The following is a 26,130-nucleotide window of genomic DNA, read 5'->3' as shown; positions in this document are numbered from 1 at the left end:
TACTGAACCCTGAGGGACTCCACTTGATACATTAGTCCATCTTGAGGAATGTCCATTTATGACTTCTCTCTTCTCCTGTTGTTTTTTTTGCCAGCCTTTGGATCCAACGAAGTATCTTAGCAGCAATCCCAATTTGCTCCACTTTATAAAATTTTTTTTTTTACCGGGAACCATGTCAAAGGCTTTATTGAAGTCAAGGTAAATGATGTCAAAGATGGTATACTGTTGTAGATGCAACATGCTAGAATAGGGCTGTTTTCGACAGTACAGTACAGTACAGTACAGTACAGTACAACGTGTTGCAGGTGTTTAAAGTCAGGAAACGAGGCGACCTGGATGTTGGAAACCCACGACTCAGCACCGTTGTCGAGGTCGCAAAATTATCTCAGGACTCTTCTAGTTTTATTATTTTATTTGTTGTTCTTCAATTCGGTTGGCCTAGAGAAACTGTGAAATATAAACTCCCAGATCCTTTTCTCTTCTTCTTCTTCTGCCATGTTACAGGATAAACAAGGAAAACCGTCACTGCTTATACGTCAGTTAAATTTATATTCGTTTATTGAGTACAATTAAATTCTCGTGTCAAAAACAGAAACAGTATAGAGAACAGGCAAAGCTTGTTTTGTTACAATATATTCTGTTGTCATGACCTTTCTTTTAATAGATTTTATGGCAATATTATTCGTTCACTGGGATCCTCCCCTTAGTATATACGTTTAAATGTCTCTTTAATATTTGTTATGTAGGTTTTTCAAACATTCTATGCACACCTAACTTTTATTTATTATTTATTTTTTATTATTGCCAGCTACTCCAAGGATATGTCGGACAGTCATCGATCGACATGTTTAAAGGACAACAGTCACTTCTTACTGCTCCACCCATTGTTCGCATTTCTGTCCACTCACACTACTCACACAATGTAAAGATGTCAGCGCAAGTAGGGGGAGTTGGCAAGCTTTAAATAAATGCTTGCAGAGGAGGTCAAGTCTCGACACAACAGTGCCACCTGTGAGAATACGTAACAGGGGAAAGGAAGCTTTGTAAATAGTTGATATAAATAGGCATACGCTTGTATCGGGAAACTAGCTGGGAACTAGCTACAAGACAAACAAGCAAAAAACATCGGAATTCACTGTGACCTGTTCTCATAATAGTGACGGTAGCTGAACAAATAGTTCATATTGCTGAGGAAGTTCAAGTAGAAAACTTATTTAGGACTGCAATGTATAGTGGATCCTACTAACCGTATAAGTTTACTTAATTTTTGCTTTAAATTATTTCAGAATAATTTATGGAACGACTAGCTGTTAATACCCACCTGTCTTGCGTATTAACTTCGGTTAAGAATAAAATTTCTATAAAATATAAGCAAAATGCAGCAAAATAAAAATAAAAAAAAAACATAAGCTAAGTAAACGGTTTATTTTTCTTTTTTTTTCCCCGTAAAATACATTTGATTCCATGGTTTATTTCGCTACCATGCATGTCCAAATTAAATTCTTGAATATCCTGGACTCCTGATGTGCCTCTTCAGCATACACCAGAGCCAAAGATAAATAATAATACTGTAATCTTACATTTGATGACTATTTAAGCTGTTGTAGTAGGGTTTTAGGAGCGTCAGCGACTAACTCCATATTGTCCGTGTACAGTATATTGTCTGTAAACTCGTGTGTTCTGAGATCGATTTTCTGTTTGCTGCACGAAAAACCCGAGTTTCAGGGAGAAAAAACCATGCTACCCTCGCCTGAGACCGACTAACTCAACCACGTTGTGAAAAGGCCCATAAATTCCTCCAGAACGTGAACTCGGATCTTTTCCATCAGGTGTGGGGAGGACAGCGATGCTACTAACTGTGCTACCCACGCGGGCTGAATAAGGCCATAATACTGTTTCATACTCTTAGGCATTTAGTCAATAAATATTTTTAGATTAGCATCTCTCATATTGTGTACTTATACTTCATAACTGGGTTGTCACAATGCAACATCAGGGTACCTGTCCACCCACCGATGAGTAAGCCAACAAGCTTCGAAACGGTACCGGCTGGGTGGTGGTATCCGCCGAGAATAAGTAACATTAGTGTTCTCCACTGATGAAGCGTTACTTATTCAGAGCAGTGCAATACCACAGACACTCGTGAAGGTATTCACAATATGAGATAAAATTAAACGATGCATTCTACTACCTTGGTAGTAGAAATGATGTACGTGCAGTAATCATGCTTAAATCAACTCTTCCATACTCTTAGGCATTTCGGAAAGAAATATTTTTAGATATTTCTACAAATATTTCGAGTGCGTGGAATTCCACCTTTTGTTCATAAAATGTACGCCACTAAGACTGCTTATACAGGCTAATGCAAAATTTGTGCAACCCATAATGAAAGCGCTCATTTCTCTCATTTTGATAACCATTCTTACTGAACCACATCGATGGCAACGCTGTATATTCTTCAGCACGCAGAACAGTAGTCGTTAGGTTACACTTACCCAAGCTCGTTTATACCGGTTTGTTCATGAAGAAGTCATTATGACTTAGTCCCAATGATGTATTCTAGAAATTCGTAGACCAAGATCCTCAGAGTTAACGCCGCCGGATTATTGTTTTGAAGCTTGTTAAAAGGCAAATTGTTTTAAAATAATTCTCACATATTGGAGGCATTGAAAGCCAATATAAATGAAACTGCGAAAACATTCACAGATTACAAAAGATGTCATCGAATACGATGACAACAGTCTGCGCACGTATTCAAGAAGGTGGACAAATAAGAAATTTCTTTTTTAATTTAAATTTTAATTATCGATATTTGGGTTGCTCAAATTTTGAATCACCCGGTAGATAGAAGAAAAGGAAGATGAAATATATAGCCCAGCTTGGATTAGGATTCGTGCAAGTGGAGGTGGTAAAAAATCCCTATTCTCTAGATCAAAACAACTTATCTGGTCCTCAGCTCTCGTGCAAATAAAATCCTAGGTGCGCTTCTGGTTGGAGTTGTTTACTTTAGTTTTGAGATAAGTAAGGCCATGATGCACCTTGTTCACTAAAGTAGTCCCATAGTTCAGTACTGTATACTCTTTTTTTATACTTCTTCTTTTTCTTCTTTTGATTCCGTCTCCTATTGTAGTTTGGCGATCACCACGCTGTACGTCTCTCTGTCTTGGGTGAGATGAAAAAGATTTTCAGCTGATCTGCCAGTCCAGTTGCTTACCTAGCCATATTTGCCAGTTTCCCAGCTTCATATAAGGTTTTACCGTTCCAAGGTCCTATTTTCCCTAATGAAAGAATTTTACCTGGATAACTGGAGATTACATCCTCAAGCTCCCCAATTCTATTAGTCATAATGTACTAATAATACGAATTAATTTTAATAATAAAAATTATATAAATGATTCCACTGCATGAATATTTTGAATGGATGCTACATATGATAGTTTTTAACTAGGTTGTAGTAGTAGGGTTTTAAGGAGCATCAGCGACTAAAGGCCATATTACTCCGTGTATATTGGCTGTAAATCGTGTGTGTTCTGAGGTCGATTTTCGGTTTGCTGAACGAAAAGCCCGAGTTTTCGGGATCAAAAACCATGGTACCTTCGCCTGAGACCGACTAATTCAGTCACGTTGAGATAAAGGCCCATAAAAATTCCTCCAGTCATCGACGGGACTCGAACTCGGGTCTTTTCCACCTGGTGTGGGGAAGACGGAAATCCTACCAACTGTACTACCCACGAGGGCTTTTTAACAGGGTCCTCAAAAAAAAAAAAAAAAATCTTCAGTCGTACTTACTGGCGCATACCTTCTTTTGTTGTGGAGAGGGTATGGGAAAGAAATCCTTGCGAAGGAATTTTTCTGGTATCCTTTCCACAAATCATTGATAATTAAGCAGTTGGCATACCGAGCCTAATAACTCAGTGGTCCACCGAAGTTCTCCGGTAACTTCCTACTTGTACACACATTTTGGCTTTTCAGCAATTAATCATATTTCATCGGGAGTAGTAATCGATCTGTCGGTAGCTAAGTAGAGATACAGTGCTCGTGTTGTAGGTAGAAGGTTCAGGTAGAAGTTATAGCCGAGTGGTCAAATGCGTGACTATTTACCTTCACGTTTGACTACTCGAATGCAACTTCTGTATGTACCGTCCTTTTTACAGGCATTTTTTTAAATGTTCGACTTGTACAAATTAGCATAATTTATTTTAATTTTTTTTATCATTACAGTTTTGTTACGAAGTTTTTCTCTCCAAAAGTTTTATTTTGAAGAGAAAAAGACATACACCGTTGAGCCAAAACATTATGACCAGCGAGTCGTTATGCAAATCAAAGCAACTGCAAGTGAACGGCGCGTGCGCGGGTCGGGACATGGTATAAAAATCACTTGATACTGAGCTCCTTTAATCAGTGTTACTCTTGTTCTTCTGACGGGAAGGCAGCGAACTTAAGTGAGTTTGATAAAGGCCAAATTGTGATGCCAGACGACTGGGTCAGAGAATATCCGAAACGGCATGGATATTCTCTGACTACCTACCTAATACTAAGTAGGTCCTCCTTTTAGCCTCAGTACAGCAGTTATCCGACGTGGCATTGATTCAACAAGATGTCGGAAACGTTCGGGAGATATGGCCAACCAAGCTGTGCGTAATGCGGTCAACAATGCAGGTATGGAGGTGATTGTTGTATCCAGACGCCTGATGTGCCTTTCCATAGTGTCCCACAAGTGCTCTATGGGATAGATATTGGAGAAGTTCGGATGCTATCGATATGCTGGAAGTCAGAACTGTGTTCCTCAAACCATTCTTACAAATGCCCGATGGCTCGGCAACTCCAACATTGTCATCTTGGAAGACACCATCGCCATTCGGGAAAAAGTGCAACATAGCGGGGTGTACACAGTCAGCAAGCAGTTGACGATAGCGGAGACCACTGATACTTTGTTCCACATGCACCAGGGGTCCAAGTTCCTGCCAGTGAAGCATGCCCCACATCACACAACCGCCTCCACCGGCCTGCACTTTTGATACCATGCATGATGGATGAAGAGCCTCATGTTGACGGCAAATCCGTACACGACCATTCACTGTGTGGAGTAAATAACGTGACTCATCCGACCAGCACACCTTCTTTCAGTCTTCTAACGTCCAACTGCATGCTCTTTGCACCAGGCGAGTCTTTTACGTCGATGAACCTTGGTTAGAAGATGCCGTAGGGGTCGTCTGCTGGTATAGCTCATATGTGCGAGCATGTGATACATAGTCATGCCAGATATTGTTTCGAGTTCGGCCATGTTGTATTGGGTAGTCAACTCTTGAACAGTGCTGCGCCTGTACGAGTCGTTGTACCCGGCGCTCACCTCTAACTTCAACCTTTCGCTGACCTTTGCAGTTTTGCCCTCGGGTCGTTGTTTGATCATTTTGACGCCAGTCCTGGTACACTTTAACTATGGCGGCTCTCGAACACCCCACCAGTTCAGCCGTTTGGGAAATCAAGGCACTACCTCGTCGAGCACCCACAATCTGTCCTCATTTATCGGACTTTATCAAAGTCCGATAAATCCTTCCTTTTACCCATCACGCTGGGAATTTTACTACCTACTGAACCACTGACACCTTATCTATGCTACGTTGGTCGACCAATTCCGCACTCTCGTACCTCACGTGGTCAACGGGTCCATTCAGGTTTCAAAGGGGGGGGGGAGGTCATAATTCAGTGTTCACTCAGTGTATGATTGTACTCGTGTGTATATATGTGTGTGTGTGTGTGTGTGTGTGTACATCGGCACTAACCTAACTTTCTTTTTATAGGTCCTAGCCTCCGAAAACTCAGGAAAGTAAGCGGCAGGACCTGCCAGAGTAAAACTGAGTCTACTGGGTTCCTGGTCTGCCTCCACGGGGCGTAAGTGTGTCAACGTTGGGCCTCAGCAGGGGTCTAGTGGCTAAACGACCAGATGAACAACGGTACACGACACTATACCTGAACAACACCCGCGCACTTTTAAAATTTTTGACGTTTCCCAGCGAACTGGTACGCCCACAGTGAAAGCAACGCGGAGATGGGGGAAACCCCCTGGTGCCGTATGACAATAACACACTGACTAGCTCAGCCACTTTGAAGACAACTGTTTGAAGCTGCAAGAGTCTCACTCAGTGTCCAAGACAACAGACTTGACGTGTGCACAGTCTATATCCTCCCACCCTCAGTTAAGAACACTATACAAGAGGTCTCTAACTGGATCATTAATCAGTGCCACCCCAAAGCAACTTTACTTGTGTGTGTGGAGACTTAAATATTAGCTCAGACCCATACAGTCTTCGCAGATTGTTATCCTCTAATCTGGCTGCAGTAGGACTGACCCTCCAGAACTTTTCCCCAACTACAGGTACTAACCTGTTAGACCTAATCTTCGCAACAGACACCCTCGCCTTAGACAGCCAGCCTGAAATAGCCTTCATGTCAGACCACTTACCGGTAGCCCTCTGTCTCCTAATTGCATCCAAGACACCATAGCAACATCAGATACCAGTTAAGAAAACTGTGCTTCACTCCTCGATCCACAGAAATGCTGCTTTGCAGCATTCATCTTTCCTTGGGATGCCCTAAACCAGTGTTTCTCAATCTTTTTACTCTCGCGGCACATTTTCCAAAGAAGAAAAATTTCGCGGCACACCTACGTAGTCATAGAAGAAGAAATTTCTAAATTAAATAAATAGAACGAAAAATAATACTGTATAACAATTTTTTTATTTATACTTATATTATATCTGTGTTATGCAAACAATTCTTACAACCAAAATAAAATATAAAAATAATTAAATAAATAATTACAAAAAGAAAATATGTACGCCTTCAACAAAGCTTTAAATTATTCAAATATTTGATAGAAATCAAACGAATTTTTATTTAAAAAATTATAGTCAATGTGAAATATGTGATTGGCGATGTTTTGTTATTTCTGCTATATTAGGTCTTATTTCAGACAGAGCAACTCGCAGGTCATCTTCGGCATTTTCCAATCTTGATCGTTTTTAATTTTTTATGTTAGTGAGAGTTGAAAATCCTAACTCACATAAATACGACGTAGAAAATTGGAGTAAAATATTTATTGCTCTTTTAGATAACTTTGGATATTCATCTCTGACTGAAATCCAAAAAGTATCCAAATGAAATTCCGAATGTTTTATTTTTAATGTTCGATCGGATGAAAGGGAAATCAGTTCTTCCTCTTCTTCAAGACAAAGATTCCAGTTTGATGTATCATTGATAAAAGGATTTCGAATCCAGTCATATTTTTCCGATTTAATAGATGGAAAATATGTTTTTATTGCCTTTTGAGGCAATTCCAAATGGTTTTTCATCACTGGTGCAAGAAAATTTCTCATCTGTTCAGGAATCTTAGGAAACATAGCTAAATTATTTTCATCAAGTTTATTCATCCACAAGCATAATTTTTTATCAAAAGCAATTAACTTATCTGTTGACGTTAAGATATTTTCGTTTCGCCCTTGTAAACTAGTATTTAAAATATTAAGATGTGCAAATATATGTTCTATGTAAGCCAGTTTTGCACACCACAATTCATTCTTAAAACAATCATAAATTTTTTGTATTTTCATACGATTCTTTTGTTTTCCTGCTGTATTTATTTCATTTTTAAAAAATGTACAAAGTTCTGCTCGCAATTCAAATACACGGGCTAAACCTTTTCCTCTAGAAAGCCAACGAATATCGTTATGTAGTAATAAACAATTGTAGTTAGATTCCATGCTGTCGCATAATTCTTTGAAAATTCGTGATTTTAAAGGTCTGCTTTTAATATAGTTAACAATTTTTATTACGTCATCTAGTACAATGCTTAATTCTGTCGGGAGAGTTTTGCCTACTAAAGCATTCTCGATGAATAATGCAATGTGTAGAAATAAGATTTGAATTTTTTTGTTTTGCAAACGCCAAAAAACCTTTTTCAGGTCCGATCATCGATGCAGCACCATCTGTACAAATGCCTGTACAAAAATTCCATGATAACTTTGTCTTTTCGAAAAAGTTATCTACACAATTAAATATTTCTCTTCCTGTCGTTCTTCCTGGCAATTCTTGACAAAATAAAAATTGGTTCATAATTAAATCTCCGTTAATGAATCGAACAAATCCCATTAATTGTGCTTTCCCGCTGATATCTGTTGACTCATCTATTTGCAGAGCAAAAATTTGACCATCAAGTTTTTGTTGAACATTTTCTATTATATTTTCCGACATATCGATTATTCTTCGACTTATAGTATCGTTGGAAAGGGGAATTTTATTTATTTCAGCTTCTGCATCTTTGCCAAACGTACATTTCACCATTATACGACAAGCAGGACCGATCAACGTTTCTCGAATCGAATGAGGTTTCCCTTTTTGTGCAATAAGTTGCGCTACTTCATAGGAGGCAATTTGTGCTTTGGCAGACACTTTTATTGTGTTTTCCAATTTTTGTATTTGTTTGGCAGTATTTGTCATTAATCGTTCAAAATACCTTTTGTCTTTAGACATCAAATTTCGATGAACTTTTTCCATATGGCGTTTTAGCTTGCTAGGAACCATTGCACTGTTTGCTTTTTTATGTCCACATACATAAAGGTAAGGGGAAATTTATGTCCCCTGTCCACGTAAAACCAAAATTTAAGTAATCTTCATTATATTTTCGTGTACTAATTTTCGATCTTTTTGGCTGAGATTCATCGGCGCTGGTATTGTTCATATTATCACTATTTTCAATGGATATATTTGTATCTGCTGCAGAACTACTGTCGCCGACATCAATAGTTTTGTTTTTATTTAAAAATTTACGTATATCCATTTTCAGTTTTTTCTAATAAACAAAAAACGGTTTTGTAGAATAACCCTAAATTATTCACTTTACAACACAAACACAGTTTAATATGACAATATTAACACGATATATATAAACACGTGATACGCCGCATGCCTACACGTACAACTCCCAGAGAACTAGAGATGGGATCCCGTATTTTGACTTTATGAGGTAATTCAGGGGCTCTGCGCACTTATACAGTATCGCGTCGGTCCGATTCACGTGGTCTGCGGGCGACAGATAATTGATCTTTATTCAAATAGTGTTGGCGCCTGAACTGCAGACGCCCCGGTATTCGGATATGTCAATTTCAATTCGTCATAAAAAGATCCTTCGTGTACTTTATTCTTATTAATGGTATTGTACGTACCATTAATGGTAATACTTATTAATGGTATTGTACGTACAGTATATTCGGACAATGATGTTAAAATAAAAACGACGCTATTTTTTTTTTAAGATTTCGCGGCACACTTAGAAAATTTTGCGGCACACTAATGTGCCGCGGCACACCCTTTGAGAAACACTGCCCTAAACCAATGTCATCCACAGTTCGGGCTGCACTTTCTTACCTGCTGGCTGAATTCCATTTCTCGATCTGCAGCGTCAAAAACCGTGTCAGTTTCTCGCCAGAGCAAAGCATGGTGGAACGAACAGCTCAGCCTCGAATTTCAGAATAAGCAAAGGCTTCATGGAAAATGGAAAGCCACATCAGACCCAATAGACAGGATAGCATACTCAAGAACCCGTGCTCAGTTTAACAGAAATAAATCTAAAGCCACGAAAGCCTACATTGATAAAACACTCAAGGTAGGGAAGCCACCGTTTAAGGCAGGACATGATGATATCCCTCAACAAATTAATCCGATCGAATGGCTTGACTACATTACAAGATTTAAGCCCGAGTCTGCGTCAGACCGTAAGAATCTTCACAACAGTTGTCAGCGAGTTGTCGCATCCATCATCATTACAAAAGGAGAGCTCATCCAGGCCATCAATAGTATCTCACCAACGTCATGTGCTGGATATGATGGGATCCCACAATTTATCCTTACGAGCGTAAGTGTTTTCATCATAGATGCGCTTCTAGGAATCCTAAATGGAATTCTCACAACTCAAAGTTTCCCAACAGCCTGGAACCAATATATAGTTCGGGCAATTCCAAAAACACATGGAGCTACCTCAGTATCACAGTTAAGGCCAATTATGAAAGCGTCATGTGTCCTCAAAGTTATGGAGAAGTACTTTCTTCCCATCTTAACCAACCAGGTTCTCCCATGTAATTCACAATTTATCCATTATGCACTGAAACGCAGTTCCACCAACCTGCTGGCAACCACTAACACCATTCTGGAGGCTCTACAGTGAGGAGATGGCAATTGTGTATCTAGATATCCAGTCTGCATTAATGTCAAGTACCTCCTTCAGCTATGTGAGGAGGGATTCCAGATTAAAGGAAATATCCTTGAATTCTTAAAGTCGCTTCTTACAACCAGTGTTCTTCACCTGACGGTGAATAAAAAATCCTTCACTAGGAAAGTCAGTTTAGGTGTTTCTCAGGGCGGAGTTCTTTCTGGGCTCCTCTTTACTGCTGCCATCCACCCATTCCTGTGCCAGGAAACGGATTTTCTCAGCTACGCAGATGATTTGAAGCTCCTCTATCGGATCCACGGGACCGACCAACCTGAGACTGCTTCTGACACCATCATCAACAGCCTAAAAACTCTTGTTACGTACTTAGCACAGTTCTCTCTTCAGATTAACCCAAATAAATCTGCACAAATGGTCTTCTCACTCAAATCACACCCAACTCAACTAAACCTGAAAATCCACTGAACCTCCAACCCTCCAGTAACCAACCACAGACATCTTTTGCCCCAAGATCAGGCATCCATGTAAAATTTACTTATTTTCGCTGTTTGCAATAAAGACATGTGTGTTGGAACATCAACTCTGATCTGCGGCGTCTCAACCACTGACCTTACAGTAGTTAAAGGATCTGCTGGTTACGTGTTGGTACCAGATACCACAAGACACATTTAGAAATCTTGTAGCGTCCATGCCTCGTCGGGTACGAGCTGTTTTGGTTGCACGTGGAGGATCAACATCAAATTAGGTAGGTGGTCATAATGTTTTGGCTCATTGGTGTATATCTTCCTTTTATTTTCCAATGAAAAGTTTTCCAATCGTGTAAAGAAACCTTGTGTTATCGCTCACTATTAAGTATGGTAGACAATTGAAATTGGACAGCCCATTGCAAATATTACATCCTCAGGTATTTAATATACAAATGCAATACTTTTAGTGTAAAATATCGGTACAAAATATAGAAATTAACAATGGATGTCGCGAAGATTCATTTCTAGCTCTTACATTTGGGAGTTGCTGCTCGAGTGAAATTCGTGCATTGGCACAATGTACGAATCTTTTTGTTTGATGTTTAGGTCCTTGTTTCTGTGGAATCATTCTTCAATGGTGTACGTAATATTCTTCCTTAGTTCTGAGTCTGTGTACAGCAAGCGCTTATTATATAATGCAGATTTTTCTTTCTGTCTGATTTTTGTTGTAAAATAGGGTTTTAGGAGCATCAGCGACCAACTAACTCAGCCACGTTGTAAAAAAAAGGCCCATAAAACTTCCTCTCGTCAACGAGGGGACTCGAACTCAGGTCTTTTCTATCAACTGTGCTGCCCACGAGGAAACACATATGATAATTGGTCTTGCTTGTAAAATGTAGAAAACTCATTATCTGTCATCAAAGATACAGAAATGTTTGCAAACAGATTGCAGCTTGTAATTGATAGAATGCTTTTTTTTTTTAAATGGTAGTTTTATTGTTAACACAATAAAACAAATAATTGAATTCAGTCATCATTTAAAACGGAATTTTTTATGGATAAAAAAAATTCATTTAAATAATAGGTTTCTGTTAAAATTTGTTCACGTGACCAGATGTACAATTTATTTTACGATAACATTGATCATTTATGCAACGCGCAACGTACTGGAATTTCCTGTTGCTATCTGTTTGGAAATACGAAAACTTGATTTACAGCTTCGTCCTCTTGTCATCTATCATGGAAGTTGTAAAGTGTGTGTGTTCTGTAACATGTTTGTATTGATTTAGCTGACAGGGGTACTATGTATGTTACATATTTACAGCATTTTGAAAATTTCTTCATAATCATTGAATCCCTATTTTACATTTAGATGATTTACACTGGCCAGAATGTTACTCTTTCCGGTCACATTATTGCTTGACATAACCTAACCCGAGCCAGAGAGCGAATTCAAATGTTGTGCATTACGGACTATTTTTTTGTTATTTTTTTAAATTTTGGATTAATTTATGCGAAGGCAAATAAGACTATGAGGCATCAGTATATTGTGAATCTAAATCATGTGTACAGTATTCGCACAGAGTGCTTCGTTTACCTGTTTTTCCGGTCAGAAAACACAACTTTCCGGGAGGGAAAAATAATGAAACATTCTACCAAGATCGATTAACTTGGTCAAGTGTGACAAAAACCCATAAAAGTTCCATTCCTGTGTTATACGTTAGTAAAATACATAAATAAGCAATATTTATTGCAATACATTAAAATACAGCACCCATTGTGAAGATAGACGTCACATAGTGGAACTTTTGCGTCTTATGCCGGACATCCTTATTTTTAACTATTGTGGTGGCATTTTTATGAAAATTTCAGGATTTCTTTTGTATAATCGGACAAGTATAAAAAACATATTTCTCAGCTGCGCATGAAGAAAATTAAATAATCGTAGACAGTTTAATGTATTTCATAATTATCAATGAACATATAATAATACATTTTGGAATTTAAAAAAAAAAAAGACAACTGTGTTCTAACACATTACAACAAAAAAAAGTTTTTTTTTTTTTTTTTTCTGCTTCTTATAATTTGCAGCTTAAAACTAATTTTAGATGATAACTTAATGGTCTGGTAACTTTTTAATAATGCTTATACTTTAATTTTAATTTTTTTTTAAATTTGTAAAGTATTAAACTCCGGATGGCGCCTCCTCTGATGGGGAGCCTTGTGTGATGCTCAAACTGCACACGGCGGTCCTGTGCACAGATTTGATTTTGGATGTTCTTTCTAGCAACACCTACGGAATATAATTATATTCCGTGGGTGTTGCACGTATATTTAATAAGCTATCCTTTAGTAGAAAACAAATTCGTTTTTAATGGATAATACTGCAGTTTTCATTCCAAAATAATCCCGAAATTTCGTGATAATATTTGATTAATGTAATCTCAACCAAGCCCGAACTTTATCACTTTTTACGTTCTTTTAATTATGCGAGTAAATACGTTTCAGAAGAGCAACTTGTACCAGTCAGAAAAAAAATATATATTTAACAATACTCGAAAAAAATAAAAGTATATATATATGCGCACACACATGCTATCATGCCAAAAGTATGCGTACACTACCACTTTTGAATTTAAAAAAAAGTTTTAATGAAGCTGCCATTTTCAAAGAATTACAAAAAGAATTATAATTTCCAAAAATGGATGAAATGCAGATATTATATATATATATATATATATTTTTTTTTTTTTTTAATCCATTTATTTTTGTGTAAAAGGATTCACGCCAGTCCATCTCATGGGCAGGTTGGAAAGTATGATGCCTATTTCAGCATGACTCTGCCCGTATTGTAACACCTTTAATCCAGATAACATTATTCATTATTTTTTTTTTAAATACGTACTCAGTTGAATCCTATGCTTTTCCAGGAGCATGAATTGGTTGAAGGCTGGAAACTAGAAGAAAATTACGGGCGCAGAAACCATGTGAAAGTAACAGAAATGAAGATTATCGTTGCGAAAGTTGTTAAATCATACGCCGTTTTAGTAACATGGACTGGTTGAAGGATGCGAAACCAGAAGAACTCATTTACACACACACACACACACACACACACACACACACACACACACACAGGAAAGGAAAGTTAATGAAGTAAGGTTCATTTTTCTTTTATGGAGAGTAGGAGCGCCTAAAATAAAGTAGAATTTGCATTAAAAACGAAAGTGGATAGTACGCTCCATCGAAAATATAAAATATTAAGAACGGTATCGTGATCACTAAATTCACCGTTTACTGTACTGCATGTTAAAAGTTTGCATTTTCTGTCTTGCTTTGTCATACACCGAATTCTCCCAAAGAATTCACCGAATCGTCGTAGTCACCAATTGTCTTTTACCAGATTGTCGTAGCCACCAATTGTTTTTCACTGAACTTTGTACAACGAATTGTCTTGCAATGAATTGATATGGTCCCATGAAAAACTTCAAGATGTAATCATCACTGTATTTTCATGTATCGGTATTCGGTTTGAAGGTCAAGCGCCATGTGATTATTGCAATTCATATCAAGATTTTATTCAATGTTTTGCATTTTATGATAAAATGCAAAACGTTCCGGAAGATAAATTTCTAAAGTACCACATTTTCAACTATTTCTTGTCGTGACTTTAAAAACGCTCTAGAAAAATGGTTACATGCAAACAAGAAAATGCTGCTGCTCACTACACTACCTGGCCACGTTATTAGAACCATGAGCCAATAGATTTCCTCAGAGGTTTCTCCATTTTAAAAAATTTACATTTTAGAAAATCGATGATAGCTTAGTGTCGACAACGAAATTAATTTTCTCCTTAAAACGAGTTATCTGAAATTTAATTTTTTAAACATACTTCAAAAAAGCGAATCGTTTCTTTTTCTCTTTTTCGGGAAAACGTGCAAGTTCAAGTTCTTTAATCCCTAAAGCAGTGGAGTGTATTTATGGTAACTGAAGACACTGCTTCCATTGATAATATGATCAAAGAATTCAGGAAACCGTTGGAGGGGAAATAACGAAAGAGAAAATAATCATCTTTTTATTAACAAATTAAAGATTATTAGAAAAAGAGTTATTGCATATGAAATGGTAAAATGACCATATCTCGATTTTATTGACGGCCAGCACTTTGTAACACGGTCTCTTTATAAATAGGATATTTACGTTACTAAAGTTTACGTTTAAGTCTGCACTACTAACTTCGAAATACGTCAGGGATAGATCAATGGTAGATCGCGATCGACTGGGCGATCGCAAAGCACATTTTATTCAATCGCAGCGCGTAGAAATAAAAACAATTTCTCATCATAATGGAAGGTTAATTATGCTTTCTAATGATTTTTTATGTGCAATTAGAAAAAATAACTTTTTTTATACACAGATGGCAACATAAAAATATTCTTGTTTTTTTTTTCTTTTATTTTGTATCTGCACCTTTGACATTTCTTTATTATACCAGTGTAAGTCTAATGGATGATTATTTGTCTTAAACGCTATTGTATGGAGAATAACTTGACTAATCTCGAACATCTTATATGTTTGCAAGAGACAATAGGATTAGAAATCGTTCCAGCAGTGATTGTTCTTCGTTGATTTAACTGACCTTGTCTCTGTAATAGAATATAAAATTTACCCAGAAAATGACCCCATACCTTAACACATCGGTGATTTATTCGGCCAACTGTGGGCGCAAGAAATTGGCCATAAGAACAAACAGAAAAAGATCGTTATTCTCAATAAATAATGAGATGGAATGACATTCTCTGCAGTAAGTTACTCTCTTTTGCCTGTTTAGACAATGGCATTTGAACCAAATACTCTTCAAAACAACAAGACAAATGTTAAATGGAAATCGCAGAAAAGTTTGCAATCATCGTGTTAATGACAGATAAGTATGCCACACATTACTTCCTCAAACTGTGGCATTTCTCTGATACCTCCATTCCAGTAGGTCATTTCTCTGCTGATGCTGCTATTCTGCTAGGTGTACGACCTATTACAGACAACGTAAGACGACAATAATTTCTATTTGTATTTTTTATTTAAACGTTTTGTTAAAAAACAACATTTTTATTAGAGCAATTTTTTTAACAATTATTATTATTATTGTAGAATTTTTTTGTTTATTAGTAGTAAATAATATTTTATTTGATATTAAATATTAAGGAATAAATAAATTTAAGATTAATAATTTTCCGGTTGAAATTGAAAATTGTTACATTTATCCAAACGATCCACTTTCGAATTCTGCCATATTCAGTATCTGTTGCCTTTGCATTATGATTTTTCTTATTTGTAGATTTTTTTGCTGAATGACTTTCAATATCTGATATGAAACAACCTAAAACTAAAATAAATTAACAATATTTTAAAAAGAATTCGCAAATTACGTGTATGGAATAATCCACGTATAGTAGAATAGCCAAAAGCCATCGAGATTTAGGGATCACTTTTGATGAAAAGTGATCCCTCTTGTTCAGCTGTTCAGAGTTGAACAAGAGCTCACAGGCATCTACAGCACAAGCTGCTTTACAGTTGCTATAAATATGTATCGCACCGTTTGACCCCATGATATGGCCTTTGCCTGTTTGACCCCATGATATGGTCTGCAGCACTAGCCCACAACACGAAATTGTTTCTCAGCATGGAGTACTGGGCACTTTATTGGCTTAATAAGAAACTAGGTAAGCCATTATTATCTCCAAATACATGCTACCCATATACCTCTTTTATCGCTGTTGTCTTCTGGTTCCATTATCAATCCTGTGAATTTGAGTCTCAAATAGTGCTCTTTGGGGCCGGTCCCTTCGAAAGCAGTTTAATAGGAGTTTACTGTAGATTCCTATTGCCAGATTTATGTAGTTTGGGGTACTGTCGCGCATATTTTTATAGGCCCTAAATTAAGGTTGTGGGATCCCTGGACCAACGGTAATCCTGTTGGTCCAGGGATATTCGATGGCTCTCTTGGAATTGAAAGTGCGGGAGATAAACGCAAAAAACAGTCTGTTTTCCGAAAACAGACTTTTTATTACGAATTCAGATAGAAATTTTTTATACATATACTTGTATATATGATGATTTGTTTCTATGTTTATTTCTATTTAAAATTCATTCGCGTTTTGTGTTTGTTCCTTACCTTTAGCTCACCAGTTTATTTTATTTTATGTAATACGAAATTTTGTTTTTTACAGTTGATTTTATATAGTCCACCTGCTAAAATCTTGCCGTTACTTTATTTTCATCTACATTATGAATGGTGCACAACCAAGAGCACCATGGCTCAAACTGCGATCGTAATATGTTTTCGATCAACGCATGAATAATCCCCCTCCCAACATTAGTGGAAAGGAGTAATGTGGCATTTCTTATATTTGAATAAAGGTTTCAGCGCCTTTGATTCATCTGTTAACTGTGCAGAGGAATGGGATGTAATTGTTCTGCAGCTAAGCTTAAGTCAGTTGTGGCATCCAAGCGTTGGTTTATTAATATCAAAGGTCTTAGTGTTATTATTGTGATTGATGTCATGTGGCCATATTTTCGAGCATCTCGTATCGACTCCTGTAATGCGACCTTTTTGGCAATTCTAATACAACCCCTATAAATGTCCCTTTATACCTGTTCGAAGTTTCTCTGCAAGATCCCTTAACGTAATACATATTCAGCCTTTGTATACAGAATAAATTAGTTATTTTTATTGATTAGATTTACGACAAGGAAAATATGGGTATGAGGCATAAGCATACTGCCTTTATAAATTTCGTGTAGAGTTTTTCGGAGGGAAAAAGTATGCAGCTATCGACTGAAACCGACTAATTCGATCCCAGTTCAACCCGCCTAGACGGGACTCAAATCCGGATCTTTTTCACAAGAGCGTGAAGGACAGAGATTGTAACTAATATGCTAATGCAAGGGAAATTTATTAGTATTATGATGTATTTTGTTACTTGTGAATCTACCCCAACGAGAACTTTCATTCAACAACATCATAATGACATCATAATGTCGTATGATGCCTCTGTTATCAATTCATGTTCAAATTGCAATATGATTCTCTGGTCGATTTGCTTGTTTTGCTGGACGAAAAACCCGAGTTTCCAGCGGGGCGAACCTTGCTATTCACGCTTGTGACCGACTCACTTCCCCAAGGAGTAAAAAAAAAAAAAAAAAAAAATGCCCATAAAAGTTCCTCACATCATTGACGGGATTCGAACCTGGGCCTTTTCCAGCCGGTTTGGAGAGTACGGTGATTATAATCCTTGTGCTACCCGCGTACACGCTCTGGCAACCTGCAGAATTTCTTGGAATGGAATCTTAAATACACTCCTGTTTATAACTAGTTCTTAACCGTTCTGGGTCAAGGTGTCCTGATATCGGCCATCTAAGGAGAAGCACTGATTTTCAGCTATACGCTCTTCTGTGACATTTTTAGGATTACTGATAGGTTTTCTGATTTAAAAAGAAAGTTATTTTGTAACTGTTAACCATGTCTAGTTAGTGGTGGTTATGTACAGAGAAAGGAATAAAAAAAAGAGTAAAGTGGCGTATTAAGGCAACTAGAGAACTAATTCATCTGCCCATTTTATATTATCATACGGATGTTATTTGATAATATAAAGTTGACTATGGATGTTTTATGACAATGTTGTTACCAGGGTGACCGAATGGTTAAAACGCTAGACCCTGCCAAAGACTTAGGGCAGTTAATATGTCCATAAATTTCATGTGTTCTCTAGACAAAAGTTATAAACTTTGGCCTCACCTGCATTATTGCATATTTGTAGTTTCAGCCTACTTCATTGGCAGTAAAAAGATGGCACCTGGGTTTTCTCTTGGTTTTTCTCCACTTTGAGTTCGAGTCCTGTCAATGACGTGAGGAATTTTTATGGACCTTTTTCACAAGTGGCTAAGTTAATCGGTCTCTGGCGAGAGTATCATGGTTTTTTCCCTCCGGAAACTCGAATTTTTCGTCCAGCAGACAGAAAATCGACCAAAAAACACACAATTTACAGACAGTAATTACTGAGCAATATGGCCTTAGTCGCTGATGATTCTAAAACCCCTATTACAACAACAGTTTAATTTATGTGTGGACATTATTTTCTACGTAAACATCGCTGTAAATCGGATATCAGTATACTGAAGTAACATTACTGGAAATCGTTAAATTAGTTGACCATTACGAAAGATCTCAAGGAATTCAACTCCTTGCCGATTTAAGGGAATTATTCTCCAGCAGCGTTCATCAACTGCACCACTTTTTTGTTTCTTTTAAAAGAAACGGCGGTATTTGTAACAGACCATGTTGAATATTAAACCAGGCTAATGAGGTCGCATTGAACAATCAAAATATCTATGCTCGTAGCTAATTGTGAACCCGATATTGGAAACCAGCTATATAATTAGCTACAAAATCGTTTGAGAATACTAATATCTTTGTATATCTTTGTTATGGTTGGCAGTCAAACAAACTGTCACAGATGATTTGAACAATAGTAGGTAGTAGCAGCGAGTTGCTTGATCATAGTGTTTACAGGCAGGATGGGAGAAATGAATAGATAGTACCAACATTCCAACTCGTTTGTTTTCTGGGCTACTAAAAAGGGGAAAAATGAAAATGTATGCCAGGTCACATGGAACAAGAAAACTGAACGCCGTTTAGCTGCGTGCAGCAGAGGGCACTTAAAGGAAAAGACGAAGTGAGAAAATAGTTTCCCCCACGCATTCTCGGCCTTTCTCTAAACACTGACCCCAAGTGAATGAACTCCTAGCATGGACAGAACCGCTGCACTGAGAAAAAAAACCTGTTTATGAAGTAAGACCAAAGTTTATTGGCTTTCGCCCGGTGAGCCCTACAGCCATTGGCCGATAACATCAGGAATGGTAAAGGGTTGGTTTTTATACAGGTGCGAAGTCCGTATTTGTGTGTCGAGTGCACATTTGAAATGGTTTCGGTTGGAAGGGGAAAGGTATCCAGCGTATTATGTCTAGCGCTAACTCTCACCCCTACATCTATTTTTCTATATCTCTGTCTGTTCTCTTCACACTCCCTCACTTTCTCTTTCTCTCCTCACCCTCTCTCACTTTCTCTCTTTCTCGCTTTCTTCTCTCTCTCTCTCTCTTTCTAAGTTTTACTCTGAAGGTTCAGCATACACTGCGCGAATTGTAGAACAGTGTTTCTCAGCCTTTTTAGCTCCCCTCATCATTTTCGTACCACCATCCGTGTTCTCTGAAATTGTGAAATGGAGTATGACGTTTGATGCACTTATTTTCTTTTTTAAACAGGTAATAAAGTACCTCCAAGTCTTCCCCATTGTACTCTTTCTCCCTAGGCAAGCGTAACACCTCAGAGAGAAAACTACTATACATGATTATCTTGGATTATGTTGCACAATGCACTGTATAAACTTTGCACCTACATAAATCACCTTCGTCTTCTTTGAACAACATTCTGAACTTTGTCGGGTGGATGAAGAACAATCTTAAAAACACTGGGCCGATCACCTCCAACATTCAACAGCGTATAACGCGACTGCTGACATCTTTTTTATTATTTTCTTCCTTGTCAAATACGCCCGGAACAAGGATGGTATAAGAATAATAAATCAAATAAAAAAAATTAGAACCGCGTGCGCTTTTTTGTAAACATGCTACTGTTTTCGCTTGATCCAGTTAATCCCCAAATTAAAAACTTATAATGCGAGCAATTATGAATATTTTTCTTGGTCATTAATACTGTAGACACTGCAGAACTAAATTATATAAATAACATAACTTATTTGTTGATGTATAATAGATAACGATTGTACATAAAGGTACACAGCAACGTCAGGGCAGCATATGCGAAGGGCCAACTTTATCCCTATTATTCCAATGGTGTAATAAGTGCACGATTGGGATAAGAGGGTTAACAAGAATATAATGAAACAGGTTAACGGGGTGAAAACTGCCTTAGTTATAAAAGAAACTTCAGTTCATACTGGGCATCCAATTATGAACTTGAGGCTAGATCATGCAGAATGATTATCAGTTGTGTGCTTTTACTGGTGTCACTTTTTCTGTTCTGCTTCTGGCATTCCGACTGCCGTGGATGGTCGTAGGATATCGGCGATGTCCTCTGTGTGACACAAGTTTGTTCAGGTCACGGTCTAGGGATGGGATGATAGGTAGTAACTGTAGAAAAAAGAATGTCACGGAGCGGACTCTACTGATCGTGTTTACGATTAGAGGTGTGAGGCCGCAGAAGGCTTTAGGAGATTCTTCATGAGTAGATATTCTAAATATCGGATTCAGACATTTGGCTAGTGAAAACTCGCTATGATGAACCTTCGTTCAGTTATGATATCAGGGAGTTTATCAAGGCCTAACCCCGAGATCATACGACCTGTAGAGTGCTGAGAGGTGGAGTTTCCAGAGAGCCCAATTCAGATGCCAGCATTCGGAAATGATTATTTTGAACTATGTAGATGCTGCCGACTACTATCATCTATATTCTAATGGATCTAAGTGATAAATTTTTAATGAAATTGAAGCTTGGAGTTCAGGATCGCTCCTCAGTGTACGAACAAATTTATGTTAATTGATCTTTCTGTAGTTGCCTGGACCATGGACGATTTATGCTTCCATGAGAGGTGATTTGTGTGGATTCATTAGTATTAATATACAGATTAAACAGTAGAAGGTACTAGTTTTCGTTTTATGATTTGGATATGTTTTTCTCATCTTCGCTTGGCTCAATTGCAATTTAGGCGTAAAGATGAAAGTTACTTTTCTAACAGTAGAGTCAGTTTCCACGTTGATAAAAGTAATATGTTTATTCCATTAACTTTTTGAGCTTAATACCTGCTAATAAACATAGTTTTTCGTTTCTTCTTTTTCTGTTTTGTTGTAATAACATAAATTCAACTTGTGTTTTTTATACTAATTAAACGAAATACCCTTTCATCCGACTTAAGAGGACTTGAATGGGACTTATACCATTATATTCCGAAGTATGGAGGATATAGGAAGATGCAATGGGTGGTTCCTCCTAGAAAACCCGCTTGAAACCGCCTTTGATTTAACATGGAATTTTAAATTGTCTAATCAAATATCTGTAATGAAACTAAAAGAAGCATTAAATATACACCCGTTTGAATTTATTTTATAATTACTTTAAAACCCATAAAATTTGTATCTTTTTTATGTAATAAATTTATGTTCGATTGAAACAATAATTTCAGTTTGCACTGGGATGAAAAACCACGATAAATAAAAGTACCGTATAAATAAAAGTACAGTATTTTTGTTTGAATCTGTAAGTACAGTGCGGACAAAAAAACTGCATCACCTTAAAAAGAGTACCGTTTTCGGTACTCTTTTTAAGATATTGTTTGATTACAGTCATTTTTGTTTGTCGCAAAGCAGAGATATTGCGTCAGATAACGCTTCTATTACATCAGGCAGTAATCGCAAGGTATTGCATCAGCCGTTTCTATAAATACGGCGTTGGAAGGGTATACACGCTCATCCTGTTTTGTGGAGGTGTAAAATATGGTCCATATGTTAGTTGACACCAAGAAAAAAAAGTGTGGCTGTTGCTCTGTCCCAGGAAGAGCTTTCTACGCGTGCTATAGCTGATAAAATGGCCTGCCACCAGTCAACAGTATCCCGGGTGCTGAAATTAAAGCGTGAAACTGGTGATGTGAAGAGAAGACCTGGATTAGGCCATAAGAGAGTGACTACGCCTTCCCAAGATCGATATTTGAAACGGCTATGCCATCGTATTCGCCATGCTAGTGCTCCTGATCTAAAACTGGACTTTGAGATGGTGTTGAAACGAGTGGAAACAAGGCATCTGCGAGTTGATCTGATTGAAGTGTATAAGGCCTTGAATGGGTTGAGCAAGTTGAATGCTAATCGTATTCTTCCTCTTGCTCGGATTAAGAACCTGAGGGAGTATAGATTCAAATTGAGGAAAGACAGTTGTAGAATGGATGTGCTGAAGTTTGCCTTTAGCCAGCAGGTAGTTGATTGGTGGAACAGATTTCCATCTTTTGTTGTGGAAGTTAATAGCCTAAATAAATTTAAAGCTGAGCTGGACAGGCATTTGGAACGAATGGAGGGATGAAATGGAGTGTTTTTTTTTTTTTTTTTTTTTTTTTTGGCTGATGCTGAATAAGCGCAAACTTTCTTGCATCGTATGCCTCTACTAATGCTAATACTAAGTGCACGAACTATCCAAAGACAGCTTTCGAAATGTGGTATGCATGCCTATCGGCCCAAGCCTTTGTTTAGCCAACAAATGAAGGAAAAGCGACTTGCTTGGGCTAAAACTCATGTTTCATGGACAAAAGAGTAATGGGACACCGTCATCTTTTCTGACGAATCGAAATTCAACCTGTATGGCTCGGATGGGAAGCGATATGTCAGAAGACGATAATCGGAGGCATACCATCCTGACTTCAAAACACTGACTGTAAAGTTCCCCGCCGGTCAGATGATCTGGAGATGCATAACAAGCAAAGGGGTGGGGCGAATTAATTTTATTAACGGAACGGTGAATGCAGAAATTTGTACTGCTGCCTTAGAGGAGTGCTTGAAACCCGTTATTAGGGATCACCACACGGACGTCCAAAACTGCATTTTTCAACAGGACTCAGCACCTTGCCCCACAGCAAAATTGGTAAGTTTTATGCTATTTAGATTTAATGATGACTTTGTCTTCTTGTCTCACAAGGCTTAATAACATACTTACACCAATGTTTTCCCTCGTTTTTCTCCCTTAAGGTGCAGTCATACCTCAGAAATGCTGGCATTACAGTGTTTGTCTGGCCTAGCAACAGTCGAGGTTTGAACCCTATTGAAAATTGCTGGTACATAATGTCGTCTAAAACTTCTCGGAAGAAGCCAAGAAGTAATATTCAGCTGCAGGAGAGCATTGTAAGGGTGTGTTATCACTAAATTGGGCAACCGTATATCCAGAAGTTGATTTACTCTATGCCAGATCGTTGCAAGGCTGTAATTGCAGCTCCTCGAGGAGGAACAACAAAATATTGAGGACTTATTTTTCTGATTTACAGTACATAATACATAATACTATTCCGTTAACTTGTCATTTCAGTTTGTACACGTAAATGCAATAAAATGTATGTTTGGTTGTCATGATTGCCATTTGCATGATTTCTCATATTTCGATTAATTACGCGTTTCACCCTTTGGGAAGATATTTATGGCAATTAGGTATATAAGGATTGGATTTCATTCACAGAGATATATATTCCATTTAACAAATGCATTTTCGAACATTTCTGCAACCCATAATGCAGCGAAAAACACATTATTTGCAAAATTCACAAGTGATGCAGTTTTTTTTTGTCCGCCACTGTACCGAGAACTTTAGCCTTATTGATTTTTCTTGGTATTCATTTCAGTTGAGATATACCCTGCCAAAACACGTTTCCGGTATAATCCAAGCAATGGTTATAGTTTATGGGTACCACAATATTGAGTTTTTAACTCCCAGGATGCCTCGAACCTCGATGGTAAGCTTAACTGCCAATAAACATGTCCGATGATTCTTCAAACTCTAGTGCACGAAGTGTGTGACTGGGTTTTCCTTCTCGACCTACTTAAGCAAACGTCACATCCGCCGAGTTTGTTTTTCTTCCGGAAGTAAGCTCAAGTTATATGTAGCAGTCACTCCAGATAGCCACCTTTCCGTACATTTGCGTGTGACTGGAGATCACCACGAAATGCCACATGCGGGTGATTTAGATGCAGTTCGGAGGAAAATGAAAGATCATTGACTTTTTCAGTACATAATAAAACACACATTTATTTTGTTTCCTAGAACCATGACGGATTTTACAACAGACTCGTAGGCCCCCCTTGTGATAATGTCCTTCGTAAGAAGTATGCCACGTGTTCTTTACTTACGTTTCTATAGCGATCCTAATCCAAGTCTCACGAGAGACCATGATCGGACTGAATACTAAGAAGTGGATTCTCCAAGTTGAAAATTTCTTTCAAGATAGATCACGGGTATGGAAATGAAACAATGGTTTGTCTGGTAGAAAAAAAATTTTCTGGACTGCATGGTGGATTATTATAAAGATCAACAGCTGTTATACAATTTTCGAGATAAAATATATTGTTGCGCAAAAGTTATAGGCCAATCACAAAAACGTAAATAACTCAAAAACTTATTAGATTATGGCCAATCTTTATTGGCACATTCTACTTAATGTGCTTTAATAATTCATGTAATGTGCGTTGGTCTGATATTACAGAGTTGCGCAAAATGAATTAAGCAGCTAAAAATGGCCTATCGATAATCTACAGAATATATTCTTCTTGTAAAGTGTGTGGTGTTCGTGGGTAGTAATACAGACACGACATTGACTCCTCAAGCTGAGAACAAGGCTATCAATTAATTCGGATGGTATCAGTTTCCAGCTCTTACGAAAGGACTGCGCAAACTCAGTGAAGTTGCTCAGAAGAAACTTTGACTGGCAACCTTCTGCCTAGAACAACTACAGCTACAGAAAGGATAGACAGGATAGGAAGGGAGGAGGGGTTATGCTATTAGTTAAGAAATACATAAAATCCAAGGAAGTGAAGTCAGTGGACATCTCTGGACACTGCAGTGTCAGGTCAGTTTGGTGTGATATAAGCACTGGGAGATCAAAATTGGGAGTAGGAGTGTGCTATAGGCCTAATGACTCTGATGAGTATAATAAGAAACTGTACAGGGAAATAGAGTGGGCCAGTAAATCAGAGAGTCTTATAATGGGGGATTTTAATTTCCCAGATATTGATTGGAATTTGTGGGTTGGTCACTCACACACTAGCAAGGCTTTTGTAGATTTATTGGATGATTGTTTTCTAAATCAGCATGTTCGGGAGGCAACTAGAGGAAGCAATACTCTTGATTTGATTATCAGTAGTGATTCTTCATGCATTAAGAATCTGCAGATAAATGAACCACTAGGTGTCAGTGATCACAGTGTGCTGAAGTGTGATTTACTCAAGGAGGTAACAACCATCAGGGGTAAAGGGAAGGGTTATTGCTTTCGTAAAGGCGACTACGATGGTCTGAGACAGTATTTAAATTCTATACAGTGGGACCAACTGATGATGTTACCAACAGCAAACTCAAAATGGGAAGCATTCAAAGAACTTATCTTGGAAGCTACTAGGCTTTACATACCACCTAAGAAATATTGTTCAAGGTTCAGGCCTAAATGGATGTCAGATGAACTAATGAGACATATGGCAGAGAAGAAAAATGCATGGGATACATATAAATTAACATGTGACACAGAAGCCTATGATAGATATTAGTTGATCTGTAACCAAGTTACAAAGGAGGTTAGGCAGGCGAAGTCAGATTACGAGAAATCTTTGGCAAGGGATGCAAAGAAAAAC

The 26,130-nt window shown here is 37.7% G+C and overlaps 1 protein-coding gene across 1 annotated transcript in view; it reads right to left on the bottom strand.

Annotated features, from left to right (window-relative positions):
* The window catches only part of LOC150081334 (zinc finger BED domain-containing protein 5-like), a 33,491-nt gene extending 24,911 nt beyond the window's left edge, over positions 1-8,580 (bottom strand). The window contains exon 1 of the mRNA XM_090380172.1: positions 7,953-8,580. Coding sequence (XP_090236298.1) covers positions 7,953-8,580 — 628 coding nt within the window. The remainder of the gene's footprint in view (positions 1-7,952) is intronic.
* Positions 8,581-26,130: the final 17,550 nt, after the last annotated feature.

The sequence above is a fragment of the Mastigoproctus giganteus genome, chromosome 8 (assembly GCF_048544385.1).
Source record: "Mastigoproctus giganteus isolate SK-2022 chromosome 8, ASM4854438v1, whole genome shotgun sequence".
NCBI classification, from domain to species: Eukaryota; Metazoa; Arthropoda; class Arachnida; order Uropygi; family Thelyphonidae; genus Mastigoproctus; species Mastigoproctus giganteus.
This window is presented reverse-complemented; position numbering and strand designations above follow the sequence as displayed.